Raw genomic sequence first — 24,226 nt, forward strand, 5'->3', positions numbered from 1 at the left:
GTCCCCGCCGCCGCCTGTCTCCGCCTGTCTCCGCCTGTCTCCGCCATCCGCGTCCGTTACCAAGCTACCGCGAGCCTTACCAACGAGTAATAAAGAAAAAGAAATAAACTCCACTAGTTTTTTTTTTTGTTTTTTTTTAAAATCACATTTCCTGAGAGGAAGTAGCGAAATAAATCCTCGTGCGGCAAAAAAAAAAAAAAAAACCCAGAGAAGGGGAGGGGGGCTGCGCGTTTTCTTTCTTCTTTCCTTTTATTTCTCCTAAATTAAAGGAAATTAAAAAAAAAATGAAAACCAAATTTATCAACGGGGTGTCTTCTTCCCCCTCCATGTCGCTCGGGCTGCTGGTGACCGAGAACGTGCTGCAGGTGCAGCCCGACATCCAGGAGGACCGCAAGGAGCTGGTCCGCGCCGAGGACCAGCCCGACCTCGACACGCGCCGCAAGGCTTATCTTTGGTGCAGGGAGTTCCTGCACGGAGCCTGGAAGAGCCTGGCCGAGGACGACTTCCACATCACCATCATAAGGTACGGCGCGTTGCCTTCACCTTCGTGACGAGAAGGTGTCACGAAGGTGCTTATCGTCGCGCGCGTTACTCAATTTACCGACGCGCGCGGTTGTCTCGGAAGATGAGGTCATTCTCAGACGAGCACCGAGTCACCACGTGACGCTGAGACATATGTCAAATAAACCTGTGGAAGTGAAGCAGCACCCGTTTTAGATGCTTTGAAAACATTTCTAGGAGCTTCAGGGTTTGTTTTTTATTATTATTATTTAATTCACACACAAAATAAAATAAATCAGAACAGTGTGATCTCCGTTTTTTTTTTTATTTTTTAGTCGAACTGTCCCTTTAAATATGTCGCAGTTGATTACAATAAAGATGTCCAAATGGGTCTTTTTAGTTGGTGTCCATCCTGAGTGACTGAGATGTTGCCAGAAACGGGGAATCCCATTTAAACGTGTCTGAACTCACCACAGACGACAAAATGTCTTTTTATTATTATTATTATTATTATTATTATTTATTTTTTAAAGTGAGATAAAAAGCTGTAAATATGTCCTGTTTTTTTGCGACGTCGTCATCAAATTTGGGATTGATTTTTACAAGCTCGATAGTGTCCTCGACGTGCTCGGACTGAAATGAGATATTTATTCTGGATCTTGTGTGGTCATGTACGTGTAAATAAATAAATAAACAAACAAACACATTGACTGTCTTGTCTTCCAGGGGTGGTCTGAGCAACAAGCTCTTCCTGTGCAGCGTCCCCGACGACGTGGAGTCCGTCGGGGACGAGCCGAGGAACGTCCTGCTGCGCCTCTACGGGGCCATCCTGCAGGTGGGAGCCGCACCTCCCGTCACTTTTTGTCTCTTATTGACGAGCGGCCGTTTTTTTGTTGTTGTTTTTTTTTTTGTGTGTGTTGTTTTTGTTTTTTTTAACTGTACGAACACAAAGTAAGACAGACCAGTGTTTAGTTAATTAGTCTGCTGCCACACGACGCACCACATGAAATACCAGTTAAAACAACAACAACAACAACAAAATCAAAACACTAAACCTCTTTTTTTTTTTTTTTTCTTTTTTTTGTGTCTGCCTTTATCACAGAGATGACTCATGTAACTGGGGTCAAAGGTCAGAGGGAAACAAACATGATAACAGTGTGATGTGTCAAGAGGCTGTCGTGTGTGCGCGTAGCTCATGTGCTTCTGTTAGGCTAGCGTGTGCATGCATGTGCAGTTATGACTTCACGCGTGTGTGTGTGTGTGTGTGTGTGTGTGTGTGTGTGTGCGTGTGTATGTATGTGTGTGTGTGTGTGCGTGCGTGTTAGCCATTGTTGTACATGGTGATGTACCCCCCATGGCTGTACATGCATGTGTTCTTTGCCGTAGGCTTCCCAAAGGAGCGTGCCCTTGGGCACTCTTGTTCCCAGGTGAACCCACCAAAAAACACGGTACAGTATGAGATCCCCGAAATCTCAACAGCCTAATACAGAGATGTAACACACACATTAATGTAGCACGACAAGCGCCGGGAGTTACCGCGGTAATGGAGGGAAAACAGAAGTGGAGAAAGGTCTCTTTTTTGGTTTTGTTTTTTGTTTTTGTTCCCGTTTCTAAATCCCTTGTTAAGAAGTCAGCTTGATTTTTTTTTAAATTTATTTAGTTTTTTTTGAGCTAGTGGACAAAACGCAGCAGCCCGATGATGATGATGATGATGATGATGATGATGATGATGATGATGACTGGGCAAATTCGCAGCCGTCTCATCTGAGAATTTTTTTTTTTTTTTTTTTTTTAAATGTAAAAACAAATACGACCACAAGTCGTCAGCCTGCGTGCAGTTTGTTGATAGATGATGCTTTTACTTGCAGTAGCAACATTTTTTATTTATTTATTTATTTTTAATCAGCGAGCCCAACGTGGCTCACAGAGTCCTTAAAACTGTGACAGAAACCCCCTTCAGAAGATAAACGTTACGTCTCCGGCGGCACGCGGCTACCCGCAAAACACAAATAAACCCGACGTCGCCGAGATGCGGAGCTTCTTCTCGGCCTCTAATTTTTTTTTTTTTTTTTTGCCATTTAACCCGCCGTAAAAAAAAAAAAAAAAAAAAAAAAAAAGGGATTAATTTTCATGAACCTCCCGGCCGACGACGCCGGCGTTAAGTGTTCACTCGGGTCGTGCGTGCGGTCGCTAATGGGCGAGCGAGCGGGTTTCGCTTTTATTGCCGTGCGTTAAGAGCGACGGCAGCTGCTGTCCTTCACCGGGGTAACGGCGGCCGTCTCTCGGGAGGGGAAATTAGCGCCGTCCGATCAAAAAGCCAAAAACGATTAAGGAGCTTCGGACGTCGGGGCGCGCGGCTGCTAATGATTAAACCGAGCCGCGTTTCTCGGGCGACGAAGACATGCGACGGACGCGGGATTTGAATTCGCGGTGACATCCGTTTATGGCTCGTTGCCGTGGAGCGAGTTAGTCCGGTGGGGAGGGGGCGGGGGGGGGGGGGGGGGTGGAGGGCGCTGCGATTAGTCCCCAACAATCCCTTTTATTTTATTTTATTTATTTTTTTTTAGCACTTTTAACGTCCCAAAAAAAAGACTCGCTGGGTGTTTTTTTTTTTAAATTTTTTTTTTTTGACCTCCTACTGTACTTGTCTGAAACCCGCGGCCGAGGAGGTGCCGACTGTGTGATGTGTTGACGCTCGTGGAACGGCCCGGCAATGTACTCACGGAGAGTTGTTTCCTTTTTCTCTCGTTGATAGATGTCCTGTAATAAAGGGGATTCGAGACAGTCAAACAAAGAAAATCACTTGCAAGTAAGTAACTGGACGACCGGTGCACCGTACGTGTCCGACACCCCCGACCCGACTCATGTCATGTATGAACCTTTTTTTTTTGTTTTTTTTTTTTGTATCTCAAGTTTCAGAATCGATTTAACACCCAGTCCTCCACCTTTTCTAACACCCACCACCCCCCGACCCACCTTCCCCCGACACTGCATGATTATATAAACTGAGTTGGGAAATGCTGTTTATTCATCACTTTTTTTTTGGTTCCATTTCCGTTTTTCACTTTTTACCCCTCAACACGAGCTGTTAGACGTCATTTTAAAGCAGTAAGCCTCGTGATTCGAACGCTGTACGGCTTCTTTTTTTTTTTTTTATTTAGACGGCGATAGTTCCTAACGTGCAAATCCAAACTGTAGTTTCTGTCCTTTTCTAACACACCCCAAAAAGTCCCAACAAACAAAATGCTTTATCGTCTTTCATGGCCGCTAACAATGATGAAGTGTTAACAGTTCATCCGTAGAGCACATTTCAACAACAAGGAAATCCAAGGCGCTTTGCATAAAACCGTTAAAAGCATCAAAACACGAGGCAAAAGGAAAAGGACATTTAAAAACAATTAAGAACAGCGATTAAAACATGAAGCGGGCTTAAAATAGGATAAAAGTTACAGTGCAGCTTAAGACATCCTCAAATCTGGTTCAGCGAAAGGCAGCAAAACAGAAAAGTCTTCGGTCTTGATTTGAAGAAACAGAATAATAAATATGAATTAAATCCATTGTAGCCCGAATACAACGTGGAACTGAAGCTCAACATCACACCCTTCATTATTTCCAATCATTGATTTATCGTAGATCTGTCGTGTTGGTTTTCGCCAGCGGGATCCAATAAACTGACAGCTGGGAGACTTTTTTTTTTTTAAACATTTTTTATTGCAATTGTTGCACAATGAGTCCGTGTCCGTAGAGTAACTGGACCGCGTGCAATTCGTGTAAATCATTAAATAAATACCGGATGAAGAAATATTGTATCGGGTCTCTTATTGAGCAACCACATTGAGATAAAAAAAAGTTTTTGTTCTGGCCAGTCAGCAACTCTTAGATGTTTGTCAGACCGCTGTCATAAAAAAAAAAAAAACAACAACCAAAAAACTGCTTAAATATTTGCTAAAATGCAAAGTAATTACAAGCTAAAATGCTGAATTGCATGTTGGTGAGTTGTGAGCAGGTGTTTCATTAAGCGAAGGCAGAATAGATCATCGGCAAGGTTCAACCGAGGAAACACGCCGACAAAGTAAGAGACGAAGCAGCGTCGGCGTCAGGCGGCCTTGTCCAAAGCCTCCCACCCGCTGACCTAGATGCTCTCCTGCCCCGCATCGCGTCACGCGATCGCGACCCCTTGACCCTCCGACGACGAAGCCGAGTCACGACGGGGTCACGTGACGCAGACGAACCGCCGCTCATCCTTTTCCGTCCCTCTAATCCGGCCTTTCGGTAATTTGATCGGATGACGAGGAATTAATCCTCGCGGCGGCGTAGCAGCGTGACGTCAGACTGTTTACATACCGAAGAGTTTAATCTAGCTCAACGGCAACCGATAAAAAAAAAAAGTTAAAAAAAAAGTAAGGAAATAAGTAGTGAATGAAAATAGTAGCGTAGAGTTTCTGGTGGATTTAAGCACTTTTGAATAGCTACTAATTTACAATAAACTGCCTACAAATGTGAATAAATTACCGGTATAAACTGAACATGTATGCCACTATAAAAAAAAAAAAAGAAAAGTAATGTTAAATGTCTTGTACACATCAGGGTCACAAAGTTTTAATAACCAAATTTAAAAGGATGCGTATAAAAAGTGTATTTGTTTATGCTGTGCGTTTATGTTAAATAATTGACTTTGGGTTTCATTTTGATTGAGTTTTAGAAATTCAAAGATAATAAATCTAGCACCAACTAGGACTTTTACGATTTTTATGTCAGAGCTGAAACGATTGGCCGACTGACAGAAATAGCGCAGCAATTACGCTGTTTTTTAAAAATAATCTTTTGAAGCAAAAAATGTTTAAAGCAAAAATTCCCAGCTTCTAAAACTGGAAAATGTTCCAAAAATTTGTTTTCGTCTTCAATCACAGTGAGCTAAATATTTTTGAGAGTTGAGCGAACAAAGCGAGACATTTTCAAGATTTAACTTTGGACTCTGGGGAATTTCCCATAACTGTTTTACTGTTGTTGTTTTTTTTTTTTTTACATTTAATCGACCAAACTACGAGCTGATTAATGTAGAAAATAATTAACAGGAAAATACTAATTTCCTCCGTACAGCATGTAAACTGCACTGTGGTTGGTGGGTGTTACGTAACCGTGATCGGTTACTCCCCCCCCCCCCCCCCCCCCCCCCCCCCCACCCTTATCGCCGTCCTTTGAGACGAGTTCACTGACAGATGTTACCCTCTTGATTCTGCTCAGTTCAGACAGATGTGACCCCGTCGTGACTGTCTTTACCCTTCCTGGCTTATTGACACACATAGCAGAAGAGATAAGTATTGAGGTTAAAACAGCAGCTGTCAGCGGCTCGCGGTGCACCTGCTGCTTCAAGGCCGGCCCGCCAAACATCTCAAGAGAAACACGGCGGCGATGTTGTTGACAAGCGTCGACGATTTAATATTCAGCTTTAACCGGGAGGAACGGCGGTCTCTCAGCCCGTGCGATGTGAATAGGAGCGTTTCCTCTTCATGCAGAGAGGATATTCAGGTTTACTACAGGAAGTTTCTGTTTCCTGTCTAACAACAGGAAGCAGGGGGAGGGGGGAAGGGAGGGGGAAAGGAAAGGGAAGGGGGAAGGCGGCCGTTTATTAGGACATGTTTAAACGTTTCTGAATGGCAAGCTGGCTTCACTTCTTCGAACCGTTGATAATTAACCATCGAACCGGTAGACGACTCGTCGGGAGAGAGCGAGCGAGACAAATCAAACGGAGCAGAAAGCAGAACGCTGGCATTTAAAATAGGTCAAAGGAAATGAAACCGAGGCCGACGGCGGTCGATGCGGTAGCCAACCGGGCCTCAGAGCGGCGAACACGACTGGCCCAGTTCATTTCTGCTACCGACGTTTACACATCACGAGTGTTGATCTAAAAATCTGATCTGAAACCTGAAAAGCAGGTTTAATTTAAAGAGTGACCGGTGTGAGACGATAACACCCCTACAGGGGACAATTATTTGGTATGTCCCACTTCTTCGTTATCACCGAGGCTAAATTTAGACCATAAGAGAACACAGGCACAGTCTCAGTCAGAGTCACAGTAATTATCTCCAATACCTGGCGCTCGTAAAGCTCATTGCATTCAGAGAAATTAATCCCTGACTTGATATCATGTCCTACTGTCAACCCGGTACGCGGCATGCGTAGGTTACGAGCTCACCGAAGCTTTAGAGTAGATATATATATATATATATATATATATATGTACATTTCTATTTACCTTTTATTTAACCAGGCATAAAAAAAAAAAAAAACTGGCATAACCTGAAACACAGACAAAATACACAAAGAAAAATATAGAATCAAGTCCAAGTTTGTACACATTAAAATACACATTTATCACAAGAGGCAATGTTATACCTCTCCTGGATCTTTTGGGAGTTCAATCTAGAAGAAAAACAACAACAACAAATAAATTCAGTCGGTAACAGCTCCGCAACAACGTGAGCCTCCGTTGACTTAAAGAGTAAATAACTGCCCGATCTGTAGCACGTGCTGCTAAAATACGGAAATACTGGACGGCCTCTTCGTTAAATGGTCGATATCCGTCTAAAAATGCCGGCGGGTTGCGTTTTAATAAGTTGCGATCAGCTGGGACAGTTTTTGTTACGCTGAAAGGAGTTCCCTTTTATAGAAATGCTTTACAGTGCAATACCACTGAGGACCACTAGGAGTTACCTTCAAACAGGCTCCGGTTTCATTCGACTTCTCTCATGAAATACGAAGTCATTGAACATATTTCCACGAGTCAGGATGGTGTCATTTGCTTCTTATTAGTTTTCTGTCGGTCCATCTGAAAATATCTCCGTCATTAATTAGATATTAGGCCTCAAAAAGGGCGACATCACCGATATCTAGAAGATTCGTCTGCGTGACATCTGGGTTGGTCCATCTAAAGAGTCAACATTTTTTTTTTCCCGCTGAGTCACTGGAATATGGGCCGAGGGGTGAGGCGTCCTCAGAGCCTCACCCCGTGGGAGTGCTCGCTCTGCTCCAGAAGTACCGGCTGCCAGCTGACTCGTTGTCCCGGCTGAATGGACGTCAAGATGATTATGGTAATGTGGGTAACTCGTCGGAGATTTAAACCGCATGTGATCTGCCCTCTGCAGACAAGGCGTTATGTCACCGACGGGGAGCATCCGGGACGCCGACTTTTCATTTGTTCGAGCTGTTCGGGCATTTTACGAAGCGTAGCAGCTAACGACTGTTTTTTTTTTAACGTACATTTATTAGATGAATTGTTTACGACTAAAGGAGGCGGAGGAGTAATTCAACATAACGCACGCCGCGCAGGAGAGGCAGCTAAATAGCTCGTAAACATCTGAACGAAAAAAGTCGTGAGCAGAATTAGCGTCGTGCTGCTTTCAAACGGGGTCGTACGAGTCCATACGAACGGCGCCCTCTTGTGGTATTCGCGACGTCTGGAGCTCGAATTTTCTATAATTTTCTATTGTTGTTCACCGCTTATATTAAAAAAAAAAAAAAAAAAACTGAGGTTGTTGTTGAATTTAAATCTTTTATTTAGGTCGTGATGTACGGATTAATTCCAGCCTCCACCTCCACCCCCCCCACCTCCACCCACCACCACTAAAAGTCAGAGTTGAGCCTCTCTGTCGGTGGTGCGGTACGGTTCTGTTTTTGAAAGATATGGTCGCAGCGTGGTTCAAGATAATGCGTAACATCTCGAAGGCAGTGTTGTTGTCTTTGAGCCAGCTTCCTGCTGGAACACATACCCCTGGATCGTGTCCAACCCCCCCCCAACCCTCTCATCCTCCTTCCCCTACCGCCGGTGCTCAGATCCAAATCCCTGTCTCTGCAGCAATCCATCTGAAGGTTATTCACTTAAGAGGGTTATTAGGCTTGCAAAGTCATGCTGCTTTTTTTTTTTTTTTTTTTTCTTTACCGCAGCTTTTTAGGGCTCCACCACTTTGAGGTATTAACGTTAAAGGAACAAGCGCAGCGATTTAAGCATTTTCACTTCCACGGAAACGAAGGACTTTATAGAGACCGACTGAAAAATAACAGTTCAAGTCGAAGCCACGGAGGCCGGAGTATCCAGATCTTTAGTCCCTTGTGTGGATGATGCCGTTTAAGAAGTGGTACTTACATTTCCCATAATGCAACTCAACCGTGTTGTTTTGTTACCTGCCTGGTAAATGCAGCATTTTTTTGAAGACAAATATGCGACTAATCAAATTGGGGAAATGTTAGGGATGAAACTCGGGTCTGTGGTCGCTATCGAATTAGACGCTTCACGAATCTGGAGTTCAGCTTCCCACAGAATAATTTATCGGTAGAATGAGCCCTCGAATCTCTTCACTTTTGTTAGCTTCAGTGTTAATTAGCTAGTGCCCCCCGATACCCCCACCCTCCCACCCTCTTCCTCTGCCGAGTGACCTCCTGCCTATTTGGTGAGAAGCCCGGTTTTTCTGTCCGCTCTGCACAAAGAGAGGAGGGAGAATAAAGTCGGGAGGGAAGCCAGCGAGCGAGCGTTGGTCCGCCGGCCTCCGCGGGTCGTTTGTGTTGCGTGAGAGGACGTCCTCGCCGTTAACCTTGGACGCCCCCCGTTGGGATTTCGTGGCCTGCGTGTATCAGCGTGGGAGTTTTGCGTGTCTCGGAGACGAGGCTTCGACGGTGACGCGCCGCTCAAGGCGAAGCCAAGTCTCCCTGGAAGTTTTAATCTACCTCTTGTGTTCTCCTCGCCGCTCTGACAGGCAAACTCAACTAACCCTAACCGCAACGTTTCTCTTCATTCAGACCCTCCTCCCCCCAACCCTCCCCCCAACCCCCTCCGATTTCCTTTTTAAGCCTCCCCTTCTAGACATGCGCTTCACTCTGCTAACGCTCTGGCATTTTCACATGTCAGACCTCAAGTTGTTGTTGTTTTTTTTTTTCTCTTCTGTAAAGCTGCTTTGGCGATTTGCCTGCTTAAGAAAACCTTGAAAAAGCGCTCGTTTTGTTTTACAGTCTAAACGTCTGAATATAAACATCTCACAAGAACGAACTGGTAAAGCGAAAAGGCCCCTATCAGCATTTCCTCTACACAAAGAAGTTAAATGTGATTAACGAACTGCTTTAGAGATCAAATTCAAGATGGTCAAACACACTCAAATACGTTTGTATTAAACTGAAATCATCTTTCAGGAAGAAGATTTCTTTTGTCGGAGGAGTAAATATTTGTTACAGGACAACAAATTGGAAATTTTACTTTACTTACTTACTGTAGATTTAACAGGATGCTTCGCCTGATGAAATGTTTATGTTAGTTATAATGTTTAACATTGTTTAACATTTTCATCATGCTGGCATTTATGGCTGGTATTGTATTTGAATCCCTAAATTGATCTACAATTAAGCAAAATATGTGACATTGTCTTTCCAAAAAAAATTGTGGATTTGGTGTGGATTTTCTATACTGAAGATAGATAAATTACAAAATTCAGGCTTAAAAATGTAGAAATACAAATGTTTTTCTTTTCAATTTGGTGTATGAACAACGATGCTGTAACGTTTACTTGAGAAGTTTCAGAAAGAATCCCTGCAGCACAATACGTGACATCTAAAATATAAATAATCCAAAACATTAAAAAAAAATGCATCAGGCAGGTTACGGACATCCAGTCGTGGGATTTCCGACGTCCCGCTGTCGACGCAGCGTTCAGTAAAACAGGCCCATGGATCTTCCTGACCTCGTTCAACAGAGACTCATTGTTTTAACGCGAAATCAATCACCGCGGCCGATCGAGTGTCTGAAAAGGTGCTGAAGAGGAAAATCCCTTCACGTCTAACGTTCATGTTTTTCCAGAGTGCGACCGGAGGAAGCTCTTTCTGTTCTTGTTCCACCCAGCGGCGCCGACGGACAGTCGTGGCGGCAGCGTGGGTTCCTCTCGTAGTTTTGAAATGCCAAGTTTCTCACTGTTCCTGTGTGTTGTTGTGGTTTTTTTTTGGTTTTTTTAGGGGGCGGAGGCCATGGTGCTGGAGAGTGTGATGTTTGCGATCTTGGCGGAGAGGGAGCTCGGACCTAAACTCTACGGCATTTTCCCTCAGGGCCGCCTGGAGCAGTACGTCCCCGTAAGTCACCGTGCTGTCAGTCATACGCCACGCACGGGCCGCTTTACTTGTAAAACTGTATCATCATGTAAAACAGTGGGAGAAAAAGGGGGTGGACAAAATATTTGGAACACCATTTTAAGCAGCCGTGACCCGATACAGCCGGGCTTATTAGTTATAACCGAATGGCAACGGTGGATCTGGCTCGATCTGACTGGAAACCCGGTGATACTACGTCCCGCCCGCCGATAGCTGTAACCTGATTGCATGGCAGGCCTGTCAATCGATTATTTTCCAATGGACGGACAGAAAACAAATAAGGAGGGGCTTTAGCTAACAACACAGAGATAACAAAAAATGTATTGACTTCGAATTTCATGAGAGGAGCTGAATGGGAGTCTATGGAGCCGGTAGGCTTTTTGGAGCCGCCCTCTAGTGGCACTCGGTGGTATTGCAGCTTAAGGCGCTTTCGCATCGGCCTCATTTGTCAGACCCGGAAGCTGCGTCCACTTTTGCATACAGTCAATAGGTATAACGCGCACAAAAGTCTCTCTTCGGTATGTACATTGGATGTCGGAGTCACTGTTTTCAGCACAGTTAATGGTGACAAAAATATATTTTAAATGGACTTTAATGTACAGATGATTGTAATTTTAAAAATAAAATTTGTATGGTTTGTTAGATGCTTTTATTAATTACAAAACAACAGCTGCCGTCCACACACACACACCACGGAGTTGCAGACGGGGGTGCTTTCGTTTTTGTATTTCAGTTTCATTTTACTCAACATCCTCAAAGTTTTTTTATTTTTTTGCTCGAGGTAGTCTGGAGTCTAGAATACTGAAAATCGCGATAAAATAATCAGTTTTTAATATCGACGATATTGACAGAGCCGTAAACTGGACACCTGTGAGTTGGGTGACTCCAGCATCTCCGCGGAGGTTGCAGAGAAGATGGCCAAGTTTCATGGGATGAGGATGCCATTCAACAAGGAACCAAAGTGGCTGTTTGGAACCATGGACAAGTAAGTCGTTCAGTTCGTCACCATGTAATTGACCTAGTTTTCCTCAGTCAGTAACTTAAGCTTTTACAAGATAACACCACTGATAGCTTATCGACAAGTATGAGGTGGCCGCTTAAACACGAAGCACTTCTGTTTAAAGTTTCTTGAAGTGTATTTGTTGCACAACGTGTCTCAGCGTGTGGCGATAAAATCTGGTTTCTTGTTCCACTGACATTCCATAAAGATAACATGAGTCGCCATGTGTGAAACTGATTTAGTAAAGGTAAGAAAATGGTAAGAAAATGAATAACACATCGATCACTCACCTGTTAAACTTGAAAATGTTTGAGTTGAAAAAAAAAAAAAAAAAAACATGGACGAAGAGTAAAAAGTGTCAAAATGTCCTGAAAAAGATTCTTGGAAGTAATTTTGTCTTTTATTTTTGCGCAAAAAGAGCAAAAACAACAGCCGGCAGCTGAAAAAACGTTCACGACCGAGATGAAGTTAGAATATCAGAATGAGAGTATCTGGGCTGAAATATGCCCCACATCGTTTTGTGTTATTGAACGCGCCCTCAATCGCTTTTGGTTACCGAAGATGGTGTGCACTTCCTGAATTTAAAAATTCACCATTGAGTCCCTGGTTGGGATTTCACGCAAAAATACTATCGATATTCGCTGGGAACTATTCAACTATTCTCACATCAACACAGTTTCACCTGGCAAAGATTCGCAGCCCAGTGTTTTTCCATTCCTAATGTCGTTCAGGTGTACCAACGCCACCTTCTGGCAGTAGTAATGCATTACTACCATGCGCCGGTAAAAAAAAATACAAAAACACAAGGGAACATTTGGTTGGAAAGACGACAGTCGCATATACTGTTTGACTTCATATATTGAAATGCCTATCTGAAAATCGTGACCACAACATGTTGATTACGTGAAGCTGGTTCGCCAGCCAACGTTGCATGTTTTCGATAAGGTGAAATTCTTGCTCGCCAGTGAAGGATCAAGTACCGAGACCCTTAAAATTGTGCCACATTTGATGCAACAGAAATGAGGCACAAGGAATGTGTGCAGTAACCGTGTGCGTAACACTCTGGCCAGGTACCTGAGCCAAGTCATGAGGCTGAACTTCACCAGAGAGTCCCACCTGCGCCGCTTCAACCGCCTGCTGGCCTACAACCTCCCACAGGAGATGGATATGCTCAAGTATGTTCCTGCACACACACACATGTCACTGTACAACATACACGTGCCTGAAAAGTTTCCAAACAAGCTGTCACGTAAGCGAATGTCTGCGCGTGATGCTGTTTTTCAGCAGAAGAATGTGACCGAACGCCGACCTGTCGCACTGAAATGTTATTTTGTGGATCAGTTTTGGTTCCAAAAGAACAATCAGACCGTCGCAAAGCGATGTTAGGACTTTTCTACGGAGTTAAAATCATTGTAAAATTTGCTGTTAGATGAGTCAAATGTAGGTTAGACGGAAGAGTTGTGTTTCCATTCGGCAGCAGCTGACAGAAACAAGGAAAACATGACTCGTAGTTTGTGAGAAAACCAGTTTTTTATGAATGCAGTAATCAGTTTTTTTTTTTTTTTTTGTGATATTCTTGGTGGAATTTTTACAGTAAAATATCCTGTTAAATTATTTTTTTTTTTTTAAAGAGAATTTTAGTTAAAAAAAAAAAAAGAGTCCTTATTAAATAAGATTTTTTTGTATTATTCCATATATCAATAAAGAAATTAGTCCTACTCAAAGTAGCCAAGAGCTTTCGAGACATCTAAACTAGCCTGAGCAGATGTTGGAGGACGAAGTGTCTTTCATTTTAATCATTACTTAATTAATCAGCGTCAAATTTAATCACACAGTTCTTCTTATAGGTTTGTTTTCTCGTTGACCAAACTAACTTTCTTTATTATCTCTGTGGATGTTTGCAGAAGTTTTTAATTAGTTAAATAATAAGTAAAACAAGTAGATTAAAATAAAATCTCCTCTGTCGCTTACCTTTTGGCCTTTTTGTGTGCGTTCAGGTCTCTGCTGGAGTCCACCCACTCTCCCGTGGTCTTCTGCCACAACGACTGTCAAGAAGGTAAAACATATTTATGTCAATTTTCCCTTTACGTGATTTGTTTTCTTTTTTTTCTTTTTTTCTATCTTAGAAAAATTAACTTTTGTTTTGTTATGTGTGCTGCTTTCAGGGAACATCCTGTTGCTGAAAGGCCGCCAGAGCTCCGACAAACAGAAGCTGATGCTTATCGACTTTGAATACAGCAGTTACAACTACAGGTACGTTAGCGACGATCGTTTTTCAAATTGTGAGCGACATCAGTTTAAACAGTAATCGACTTTGAAAACAATCGTCAGACCCACGATACATCCTGCCGCTCTATTTCCTCCAAACACTCTTTCCTCCTGTTTGAGTCATGTTGATGTTGAAAACTACAGCGATCAGCTGTTTGGTTGAAATTAACAGAAATGCAGAACTATTTCTACTTTATTTTGAAAGTTTTTCTCTTGAAAAAAAACACCAAGGGAATCATGCATATTTTTGTTGAGTTGACTTTTATACGATGTAGGGAAATGAAAGTAGAAGACAAAGGGAAGGAAGCTCATGGCCGATCTGGGGTTTTAACTCCTGACGAAAATATTTATCACAGGAAAAACAGTGCATGCTGTTGTCACAAAGACTGGACTGTGAGACTCCATTTCCAGGCAGTTTGTCAGTAAATAGGATATTTTTATTGAAGTGGGGTCCAGCTTCAGAACTGACAAAACAGACAAACAACAACGTTATCTGAAGAAATTGCGTCTAATTGGCTCTACTTTATTGCTGAAACAACAACAACAACAAAAAACGCAGTTGGTAGACCTAGATAGCATCTCAAACCATGTTAAACTAAATAAAAAAGGATATTTCAGTGTCTATTTTTACCTACAGCAACAACTCGAATGTCGATTTAGAATTATTTTCACGTTGTTGCTGCTAACTGTTTTTAACTGGAGTCAGCTCAGCTTGGTAGTTTAAGAGGCTGTGAGCAGGTGAAGCGATCTTATAAAATAAGACGTGACATGCAAAGTGACAAACAGACAAGAAAATGTCATAATGAAACTTAAAAAAAGATTACGTCATTAAATACATCACATGACAAAAAAAAAAAGTGTCACATTATGAAAGAAGACGTTATATTCTGAAAAGTCAAATTCAGTCAAAACAAAAACAGGTATTCGAAACATAAAATGTGACATTTAAAAAATAATAACTGACATTTGATTCTCTGCAGAAAACAAGAAAGATTAGCATGGAAATCATCCGTCTTTATTCTTTCATTTTTGTATGTTACACAATTTTGGACACACTTTACGATTACTGCGATTTTAAGGGTGGAAACTAAAATGATGTCCCAAGTCGTGTCTGATCCAAAGGTTTCACTGCAAACTGACAGACACTGCTGATGTTAAAATCTCCCTCAGCTGCTGCTGCATTCAGCATCGCTCATCCTCCTGCCAGCTATTCGTCTCCCATCCAACCTTGAGTGCTCGGAAACAGGATCGGGGAGGCAGAAAGAAAGAAAGAAAGCAAAAAAATCCGAAGGGAAAAAGAGGCTAAAAAAAACCCAACTGCAGCCCGGCTTGCATCTGCGTTTCATCAATATCATAATTCATCTGTTAAAATATTCACTGCGGCCCCTGTTATGTAACTAGAATTTGGCAGGCTCGTGAGGTCGCCGTGGATTGGAGGCGATATAAAAAAAGAAAAAGACCTGTCTGTGCTTTTAATGGAGACGGTGGAGCAGTGCTGCAATCGTTCACTGAAGGAGTGGGACCGGGCGAGAATAGAAAAAGGAGTACAATGATGCGATTGTTTATCCGAAGGAGCGCTTATTTTCCGCACCTCGGAGCGAATTCCTGAGTCGCTCATTTCAAGGAAACGATGTATATTACAGTGAGTGCCCCCCTCCACCCCCACGCCCCACCCCATCCCACCAGCTCCCCCTCGGCATGGCCCCTTTAAGTGTCCTCATATGTTACGCAACAAACACGTGACCAATGGGGGCACATACCAAACATGTGACCACTCATGCTGTCATGTACGTACAGGAAGAACGCTCCCACAAGTGCTCACAGGCCAAACACATGCTGTGGAGACCCCTCCCCTCCTCCCCGCCCCCCCTCCCCCATCCTCCCCCCATTGACGGGCATTGGCTCGAAGTGTAAACACAGAAGTGGGAGATGAGCCCGGTCCGTAGCCTCCCAATCGGAGCACGGGGAGGTTTTGTGATGGAAACAATTCCCGGCTCCTGATAACAGTGTGGGAATCAGCGTCCAAGTGCTACTTCGGGGCACGATAACACGGAGCCGCGGTCTATTTGTTCTGGATTAAATCGCAGATGGAGTTACTGTACATTTTTAAATTGCTTCATGTGGTGAAAGATAAAGTAACTTCACGGCCATCCAAATAACATGAGTCATTGCTGCCACTGCTGATCAATAATTCCCTGACTTTCCTTCTCGCGCCACCGTCAGGTCAACGATTTGTTTTTTTTTGGTTATTGAGCAAACATTTGCAAAATGAATGTTTCCGATAACCTCAGGCTGTACTTTAGGAAATGTTATAGCCTAATGCTAAGGCTAAGCTATTATATTTGTAAAACACATCAGTAAGCTTTCATTGTCATTGCTGATGTCAGCATTTAGCTCAAAGTGCAACCTCAAAGAGAGTCTGTTTGAAACGTCCATCATTTGCAATTCCTCTATTTTGCTGCAAATGGAACCTCAACACTTCCTCTTACTATTATTCAGCCATTATTTGAATTTAATTAAAGACAATGTTATCAGCATTTAGTTTAACAGTAGATTAAAACTGACAATTCATGGGCTATTTGATGGTGGTATTTGTAATCAACTTTGCAATTCTTAAGTAATATAAGCAATATATAAAACATCTTTACAATATCTTGTATAATTTAGCAGCAGTCTCATATTTTGATGATGAATGACTATTGATTAATCAAAATTGTCTGTCTAATTTACTTAAATTGACATTTAAGTTTCAGCAAAATCGCTTTGCTGTAAATAGGCATCGTTTCATAACATGTCACTAAGCCAAAGCAAGTCATAATTTTTCTAATAAAATCTGATGGCAGCAGTCATTCTTTTCACTTGCTCGACGTCAGGTGGAACAAGATGAAACCAGGATCAGCCGAGTTTACGCTCGTTTAACCCATAAAATGCAGTTTTTCAGCGCAGTGGGCGAGACCGCAAACAAAGCTTCAGGTCACTGAGGTGAGGCAGCGACTGAAACTCAATGAAAAAAACAGGTTTTATGTTCATCTCAACAAACAAAGCCAAAAAAGATGTTGGCTGGGTTTCAAAAACAGGCAAAACCAATTACTTGTGATGGAAACACACACAGGACACATGAGTCAGTGTGTTCTCTGTAAAAGTACTCAAGACAGGAGAAACTTTTAAGTTTAAATCAAGTTAGAAATAATTTCCCCCTGAAATAATAGAATAAACTAAATAAACAAATAAAGAACAGGAACTTATAAAATTGAGAGTAAGTTTGTTTGAGTTATTACAAGAAATTAGAGGCAAAAGGGAAGCCAATTAGGAATATGGAGAAAATTGATGTAAATGTTTTTTTGACTTGGACTGCATGTGTCTGTTTTTTTTTGTTTAAAGATGATAACAGTATTAATAACCACAACTAGGTGTGATACACATGTCCACTGAATTTCGTGTTTGTAGGTAAATGTAGCCGCCGGGGCCTCTGTTTAGGGGGCGCTAGCGAGCCATTTGGCCACGCCCACTTGCGAAACCATTAAAATACGTAATTTTTCGCCAGGAGTGACGCGTGTACCAACTTTCATGAGTTTTTGAGTATGTTAAGGCCCCCAAAAGTGCAGTTTATCTTTGATAACGTGAAAAAGAATATTAATCGCTTGAATAACAATAGGGTTTTCGCACCACTCGGTGCTCGGGCCCTAATGATACTCAGTTTACTTATGTATTTTTTGTATCTTCTTCGAATTTTGTAGTTTTCACTAACACGCTTGTAACCATAAAAACATGATGTACAGGGGCTACGTGTCAAGTAAGGGCATAATCCTGGATTTTAAGCAATGACAATAAACTACATATCTATAAAAAGAAACCATAACTTAACACAACGAAAACCCCAAACTTAACCATGAGATGTCAATCAGGAAGTATTTAATTGTAAGGTGTCGTCAGCCTATAATAGTTCCTCCATCTCCCATCTGTTAACCTTGCAGGGGATTCGATATTGGCAACCATTTCTGTGAATGGATATACGACTACAGCTGTGAGGAGTTTCCCTTCTTCAAAGTCAACGCTCAGAACTATCCTTCAAAAGCCCAACAGGTGAGTGTAACATGCTAGCGCGCTATTTGCTTATTTACTCTGCTGTGCTAATAGACAGCTGACGGCCGTGAAATATTTACTCGCAGCTCCACTTCATTGAAAACTATCTGCGTGAGTCGGATCAAGGATTCGTCAACCTGAGCGCCATGGACCAGATGAAGCTGAAGGAGGAGATTTACGTGGAGGTCAACAGGTGAGCTCAGGTGTAGAAAAGTGGCGTAACCCGACACCAAGTAGCTCAGCAAGAAGGTACGAAACAAAAGTGTCTCTGTGTTCCCTTGATTTAGGTTCTCCCTGGCATCTCACTTCTTTTGGGGCCTGTGGTCCATCATTCAGGCTCGGCTGTCAACCATCAAGTTCGGATATCTGGTGAGTTAAAAAAACAAAACATGTTTTCCTAGGTTTTCAAACATCTTAATATTATTTCAAGACCACAATTTCATCTACAGCAAATCTCAAGGCAAAAACAGCAAAAACAAAACTACACGTACATACCATAAACACCCATAAGACTGAAACCACTGACTGGTGAAGCGTCATAATGTTCAGTTGTAACTCAATCTGATGGGGAAAAAAAAGTGGTAATTTATTTTAATTGTCATTTTGGAGAATAATTTGTTGTAATGTTGAACTGCAGTGGATTACACTGAGAGGTGTTCCTAATGTTTCGTCTCTCCCATTGAAATTAATTGGGTTGATGAAATTTTGTGTGTACGCTTGTAAAAAAAATAAATATACAGAATATTTCCATTTAATGGAACAATTAGTGTAAAATAAGGTCAATAAAAAAAATTTACCCTGTGGATTATTCGAGTACAAGTAATCAAACGTTCTACTTCAGAATTTTACAATTGTTTTTGGTGTGTGCTTTTATTATTATTATTGTAAGTAGAATTGTGCTCGTGTCTACACAGCGTATTCATGTATACTTGATTGTGTCGTAGGAGTACGCCCAGGCTAGATTTGATGCCTACTTCCAGCAGAAGAAGATCTGGGCTGTCTAATGGCGCGAGACGAATGGATAGATCTTCAACATGGTCAGCCGTAAATATCGGGAGAAGGCTGATAAAGATTCCACGATCCATGCTTTACTTATGCTCCCTGCCTTGCGGGGGATTTTGCTGGCTACTGTTGGTGTTGTGTTGACCAAAGCTGAAACCTAATCATGTGGCGAGGGGCTTAAAGAACGCCCCACAATCCATTGCAGCTCAAAGTTTACACTGCGTAGCGACTTGAAGGCCAAAAAAAGAGAAAGAAAAAAAAAATCATTGACTTGTACTAACCTTCATTGCCAGTCAGAAGTGCTCTCTGCTTCTGCCTTGTTCGAAACATATCGCTAACACGAGGGGGTTTTTGAGCGGGAGAGCGGTGGATTTCGGTTCCAGCTAGATCGGAAGCGTTAACATTGCATCAATGTGTATGTGTAGATCATTCCCTTATGGAAATGCTCTGTGGGAAAGAACCAAAATGCGAACTTGTCTGGGGAGATTCCTGCTCAGTGAAGCAGCCAGTTTTGCTGAACTATGTATATTATATATAGATCTCAATGTGCCAGTAGCCTGGCCCTACCTGTTACTGATGGACCGACTCGTTGGCTGGTGAAATCATGACTTGATCGTCAGGTCCGATTTACTAAATATTACACACTAGCTGTTTGTTTGATTTTCTTTATTAAATGGTTGTGTTTGACATTTACTTCAGGCCAGGAATCATTTCCTGGATGGCTCCACCTAATTACCATCAAAGATATCAAACTTCAGGTATTGTTAAAATTAGGCCTGGGACTTTGTGGCTTCCTTACTAGTAGTTATGTGACTTTGCTCTCAACTATTTAAGGGACAAAGGTGTGCTGGGTTTATAGTATTATTATTAATCAATGTGACAAGTTGATGTAGTTTACGTGTTGGGTTTGCTTTGTCAAATTCAGCCAAAAAAATTCCCACCCATGTTTTTATGGGCCTGGTTGCTAAAACCTCTACAACCAACCCTAATTATAACACTTCACTCTATAAAAACACAACAAAGGTTCCTATGGAAATGGCTTCTTTGGTGACATCACTGGTGTTAAGGTGCAAGTGCCTGCTGCCAAGTTGCCTCATCATTTGTACCCGTCATCCAAAATAATAACTCGGGCGTTTCGTAGATTACTCAGCTCACTAAGTAACTGCACTCTGTCAAAGGGGCCTTTAGTAAAGACCAAGTCCATCCTGTGGAGCTGTGTCACTGATAATCATATCGTCAAATCCGAGGTCGTTAACGGCCGCCGTCTGCTTGAGCACGGTAAAAATCTCACTTAATGCACGTTTAAGAAAATTTAGAGCTGGAGCGGAAAAACATTGGAGTGTGCGTCGAAGGTTATAGTTGTAGGTGTTGTGCTGTGCAGAGGGATAATGGGTGTTTAAAAAAAAAAAAAAAAGGACATGGTGAGAGTGACTAATTCATCCAAAACATCCAGAGATCAGCTCACTTCTACCTCACCGCTACATGTCGTTATAAGTGGACCAAACACTTTACCAACTACGCTTTTGTTCATCGATTTATCACTTGCTGCTATGACAGCCTTCACTTTGCCTTTTAAAAGAGAGCATAATAGTTCAAAATGTGTTATTTCCATTCCTCTTTACACTCTTAACTGGTACCATGGACTTGCTTCTCAGTTTGTCACGACAGTAGCAGTGCCTATTAGACTTCCTTAGAAATGCTGACAGTGACAGCAAAGCCTTTTTATGATAGAAAACGAATGATTTTAATGCACTTTTTTTGAAGGTTGAAGGGTGCAATGAAGAAGAATAAACGGCCCCATTTGTCAAGCTTTCTATTCCCAAATAGCACATTCTGATTTTGGGTAAAAACATGGCAATTCTTAGCATCTCAATTTTATAAAGATTTTTTCAAACAATGCATTGATTCTTGGTTTCAGACAGGGATAACTAAAAGCAGCCTTCTCATTTCTAGCCAGCAATAATACATTTTGCTGAATTTAGACTATTTGTGTATAGCCAGCTATTTAATCTAATATTAGCAACTCGAGTTGCTGGAAAAGTCAAGCTGATGCATAAATTTGTCCAGCAAACTTTTGACCAGCTGGATTGCGAAATCCAGACACCATGCGAAATTGCTAAGGCTAAAGAAGTGAAGTTTTTGATCCATGTACGCAGAAATAAACGAGTAATATTCTGTTCCACAAATGCAAAATACAGGAACATATTTGATCATAATTTGTTTATTTAATGTCAGGTTTTGCTTTAAAAAAGAAAAAAAAAGAAAAGTAACCATCAAACTCCAGTGACTAAAGTTAAGATACTGATTTTATATAACAGTTACTTTTTTTTCCTTTATGGGAAATAATCAATCTGGGAAGTCATTAAGTCACTTTGGCTAAGCCGTATTCAAAATTTAAATTAATTTTTTTTCTGTACTTACTGCTGTATGCTTTTGTAAGGCAGTATTGTTGAGCAATAAGCAGGGCAGAGTCACTAGAAGTAGTCTCCAAACAAAATAAATGCTACAAAGTGTTTTTTTTTTTTTTAATGTAACTCCACAAACTAATGTGGTTTAGTCTGTGATGTGCTGCTCAGTTTGAAAGTAATTTTTGGTTACTCATATCAGTCATAGTAAGGTCGGCCGGATGTGCCAATCGGGGAGTAAGCTGCTAAGCTGTGATTTGAAGAATTGTTGTTTGGATGAGGTGGTGTAGAAAAAGTCAGAATGTCATTTGCTGCTTACAAATGCATCTCGTGAGCCCGTGGATAAAACACGGGAAGTCGCGTGTACCGCATGATTAAGCGTTGGAAGTGTTTAAGTCGTGAGAACACCACGTTAGCAGCGGCAACGTGCACAGCGTCTAGAAACCACAGCGGCTAACCATTTAGCACGCTGGCGGGCCAGTAAAGTAATGCGGGAAATTAAAAGGCATAATGACGGTTGGAACATGGACAATTTTCGAGCTCAAAACTCTGCACGACTAGAATTAGGATATATAAATGTACTTCCGTTGCGTCCGCTGTTTCCGCAAACGTCAGTGAACGCGTCACAACTCTGCGAAATCGGGGCTTGAAGAAAATTTCAAGTTCCGGTGTCGCGAACGCTGCAAACACGACCCCGTTTGGACGCGGCAATTGTCATCATGACCGAGCGCCGTGGGTAAACATCAACGCACAACACACAAAATCCTCGTTTGCCACGAAATGTGTTGCCGTGTGACTGTGCTGCTACAAATGAAAACTGTGCAAACCACCACGAAGGCTGACGTGCATATCCAAGTTCATTCCTGTGCGGTTGTGGTGAATTTTGTTACATCTGGATGTATTCCTTGTTTTCCTGTGAGCCACTGGGATTTAGCACGAAAGCCACCGTGTGAATACGTGACTCTTGTGAAGGGATCTTCGTGATCTCCAAACTAAAGTGATCACTACACGTGTAACCTGATACTGGAACCATCCAGAGGTTTTTGAATGTCTACTTTGGCACTTTTGAGAACCGAAAAATATATATATACATATATATATATATATGTATATATATATGTATATATATATGTATATATATGTGTGTATAAACATTTGGGGGTTGTTGAACTGTGACTTTTAGATTGTTAAATGGTAGTTTTATTTTACATGCAAGTGTATTTTATTGTATATTTCCATTTCATTGTTCTATTTCTTTTTGAATGTTTACTTTTATCTTTATTTGGTGATACAATGAGACTAGAAGTCCACCAGCAGAACGTGCAGCGGGTTATTCTGGACAGCTTTTCAAATTTTAAGCATTACTGGCACATCGTTAGTCTTTACTTTTTTTTTTTCTACGCCGTTCAGTGGTGCTTTTATTCTACTCGGTGTATTTGTCTTTTTCAGATTGTGTCTTTAATTTTTTTTTTTTTATGTATCATTTGCCCTGATTTTTGACACTGCTGTACATGCTATCTCCATTTCAATTTTGTTGTCCTTTTGCATAATTATAATTATAATTTTTTTTTTTTTTTTTTTTTTTTTTTTTTTTTACATTTCTAATAGAAATAAATGGAAACTGTGATATGTAATTATAGTACATTCCATACTTGTAACTTCATCTTCAGTGTCACGCACACTTTGGACCAAGAGAACTAAATATTTTGCTGTAATTGGCTCTTCCAACAAAATCGTAATTAGTCCCCGGTAGAGAACAAACACACCCTCACTTCTGTTTCTGTTTAATGTGTGTAGGCTGATATTCACTAACAAACATATAGAAAGAAATCATCCAAATATAAATAATGGACAACTTGTACCTTATTATTATCGTGAAGGTACATTGTGTAATACAATTTTTTGGGGTCAAAAAAACATTCTGTTCTGTGATGAGCAGCTACAACTACACCGTTGTGCGACTCATAGCGATAACCATTGCTATCTATGCAGCTATTCTGAATGCGTATGGACTCATACCAACATACTTTGACATTAAAAAAGGTTTAAGGTGAACTGCGGCAGCACAGATATGACCTTGGCTGTAAATTTTTTGCTTTGCACAAATAAAAGTTAAATGAAGAAACAACTGACTGTCCTGGTTTCTTTTGTTCGGATATGTATTCGTGGTAAATAAAACATGGGGGCACCTGACAGAACAGGTCAAAACATGGTGCCCGAGGGGAAGTTTAGGTTGTATACTTTCAAACTGGTATCCACAAATGAGCTCATGGTACTGTTGGATTACTGGAACAAAACTGGATAGTAGTAGTAGTAGTTCATCGAGCCAAATATATACACAAACAAGTTTTATATTTACATGATGTCATGATCTGACAAACTAAAAAAAACAACAAGTTTAAACAAGTCAATCTCGAAATTCAACTCTCCTCATTTCTGATTTAGTTCTTTGAACTGTGGATCCTAAAAAAAAAAAGGCTTAAGCTAAGGGCAAACGTTTGCTTGTGGATAGTAGGAACATATCCTTACTAATGTTTTGAGGGGACAGAATATTCCCATACAATATTTGAGCGAAGTTGTTCGTGTTATCTTTGAGGTGAGGTCATATTAGATCACTGATTTCCAAACGGCACCACTGCTGGCAAGGGAGTTGGTTTGTTGTCTCCCTACGAACTAATGCCCTTGGCTGGAGTACAAACAAGTCATAGAGAATGCAGGTGTTTACCGCCTCTTCAATGTTTAGACTACAGTAGAAAATGTTGACATCCACTGGTGGCAGTGAGAACTACATGCTGGAAACTTTTAGCCACACCGACTGCTGTGGAGACGCCACTGAATGTGT

General features: G+C 41.5%; 1 protein-coding gene across 3 annotated transcripts; it reads left to right on the forward strand.

Annotated features, from left to right (window-relative positions):
- Positions 1-2: 2 nt before the first annotated feature.
- Positions 3-23,512, forward strand: chka (choline kinase alpha). 3 transcript variants are annotated; one of them, XM_069162270.1, is made up of 12 exons: positions 3-523; positions 1,228-1,336; positions 3,257-3,310; positions 10,495-10,608; positions 11,478-11,611; positions 12,697-12,801; positions 13,624-13,682; positions 13,792-13,879; positions 17,869-17,977; positions 18,064-18,170; positions 18,265-18,346; positions 18,922-23,512. In XM_069162270.1, exons 1-12 carry the CDS (start codon positions 285-287, stop codon positions 18,979-18,981), a joined length of 1,260 nt encoding a protein of 419 aa, XP_069018371.1. In that variant the 5' UTR covers positions 3-284; the 3' UTR covers positions 18,982-23,512. The 3 variants fall into 3 exon arrangements, with proteins under 3 accessions (XP_069018371.1, XP_069018372.1, XP_069018373.1); XM_069162271.1 differs by lacking the exon at positions 3,257-3,310; XM_069162272.1 differs by lacking the exons at positions 3-523; positions 1,228-1,336 and adding an exon at positions 1,623-1,949.
- The last annotated feature ends 714 nt before the right edge of the window (positions 23,513-24,226 follow it).

This window comes from Embiotoca jacksoni, unplaced genomic scaffold, assembly GCF_022577435.1.
Source record: "Embiotoca jacksoni isolate LCO1_2020_lvr unplaced genomic scaffold, fEmbJac1.0.p SCAF_3, whole genome shotgun sequence".
Lineage (NCBI taxonomy): Eukaryota > Metazoa > Chordata > Actinopteri > Embiotocidae > Embiotoca > Embiotoca jacksoni.

What these genes read in the sequence shown, in the direction of transcription:
- chka (XM_069162270.1), top strand. Translation starts at nt 285, where the DNA reads ATGAAAACCAAATTTATCAACGGGGTGTCTTCTTCCCCCTCCATGTCG. An exon ending in TTCCACATCACCATCATAAG is followed by an intron (nt 524 to 1,227) that starts GTACGGCGCGTT and finishes CTTGTCTTCCAG; the next exon opens with GGGTGGTCTGAGCAACAAGC. An exon ending in ATTTACGTGGAGGTCAACAG is followed by an intron (nt 18,171 to 18,264) that starts GTGAGCTCAGGT and finishes CCCTTGATTTAG; the next exon opens with GTTCTCCCTGGCATCTCACT.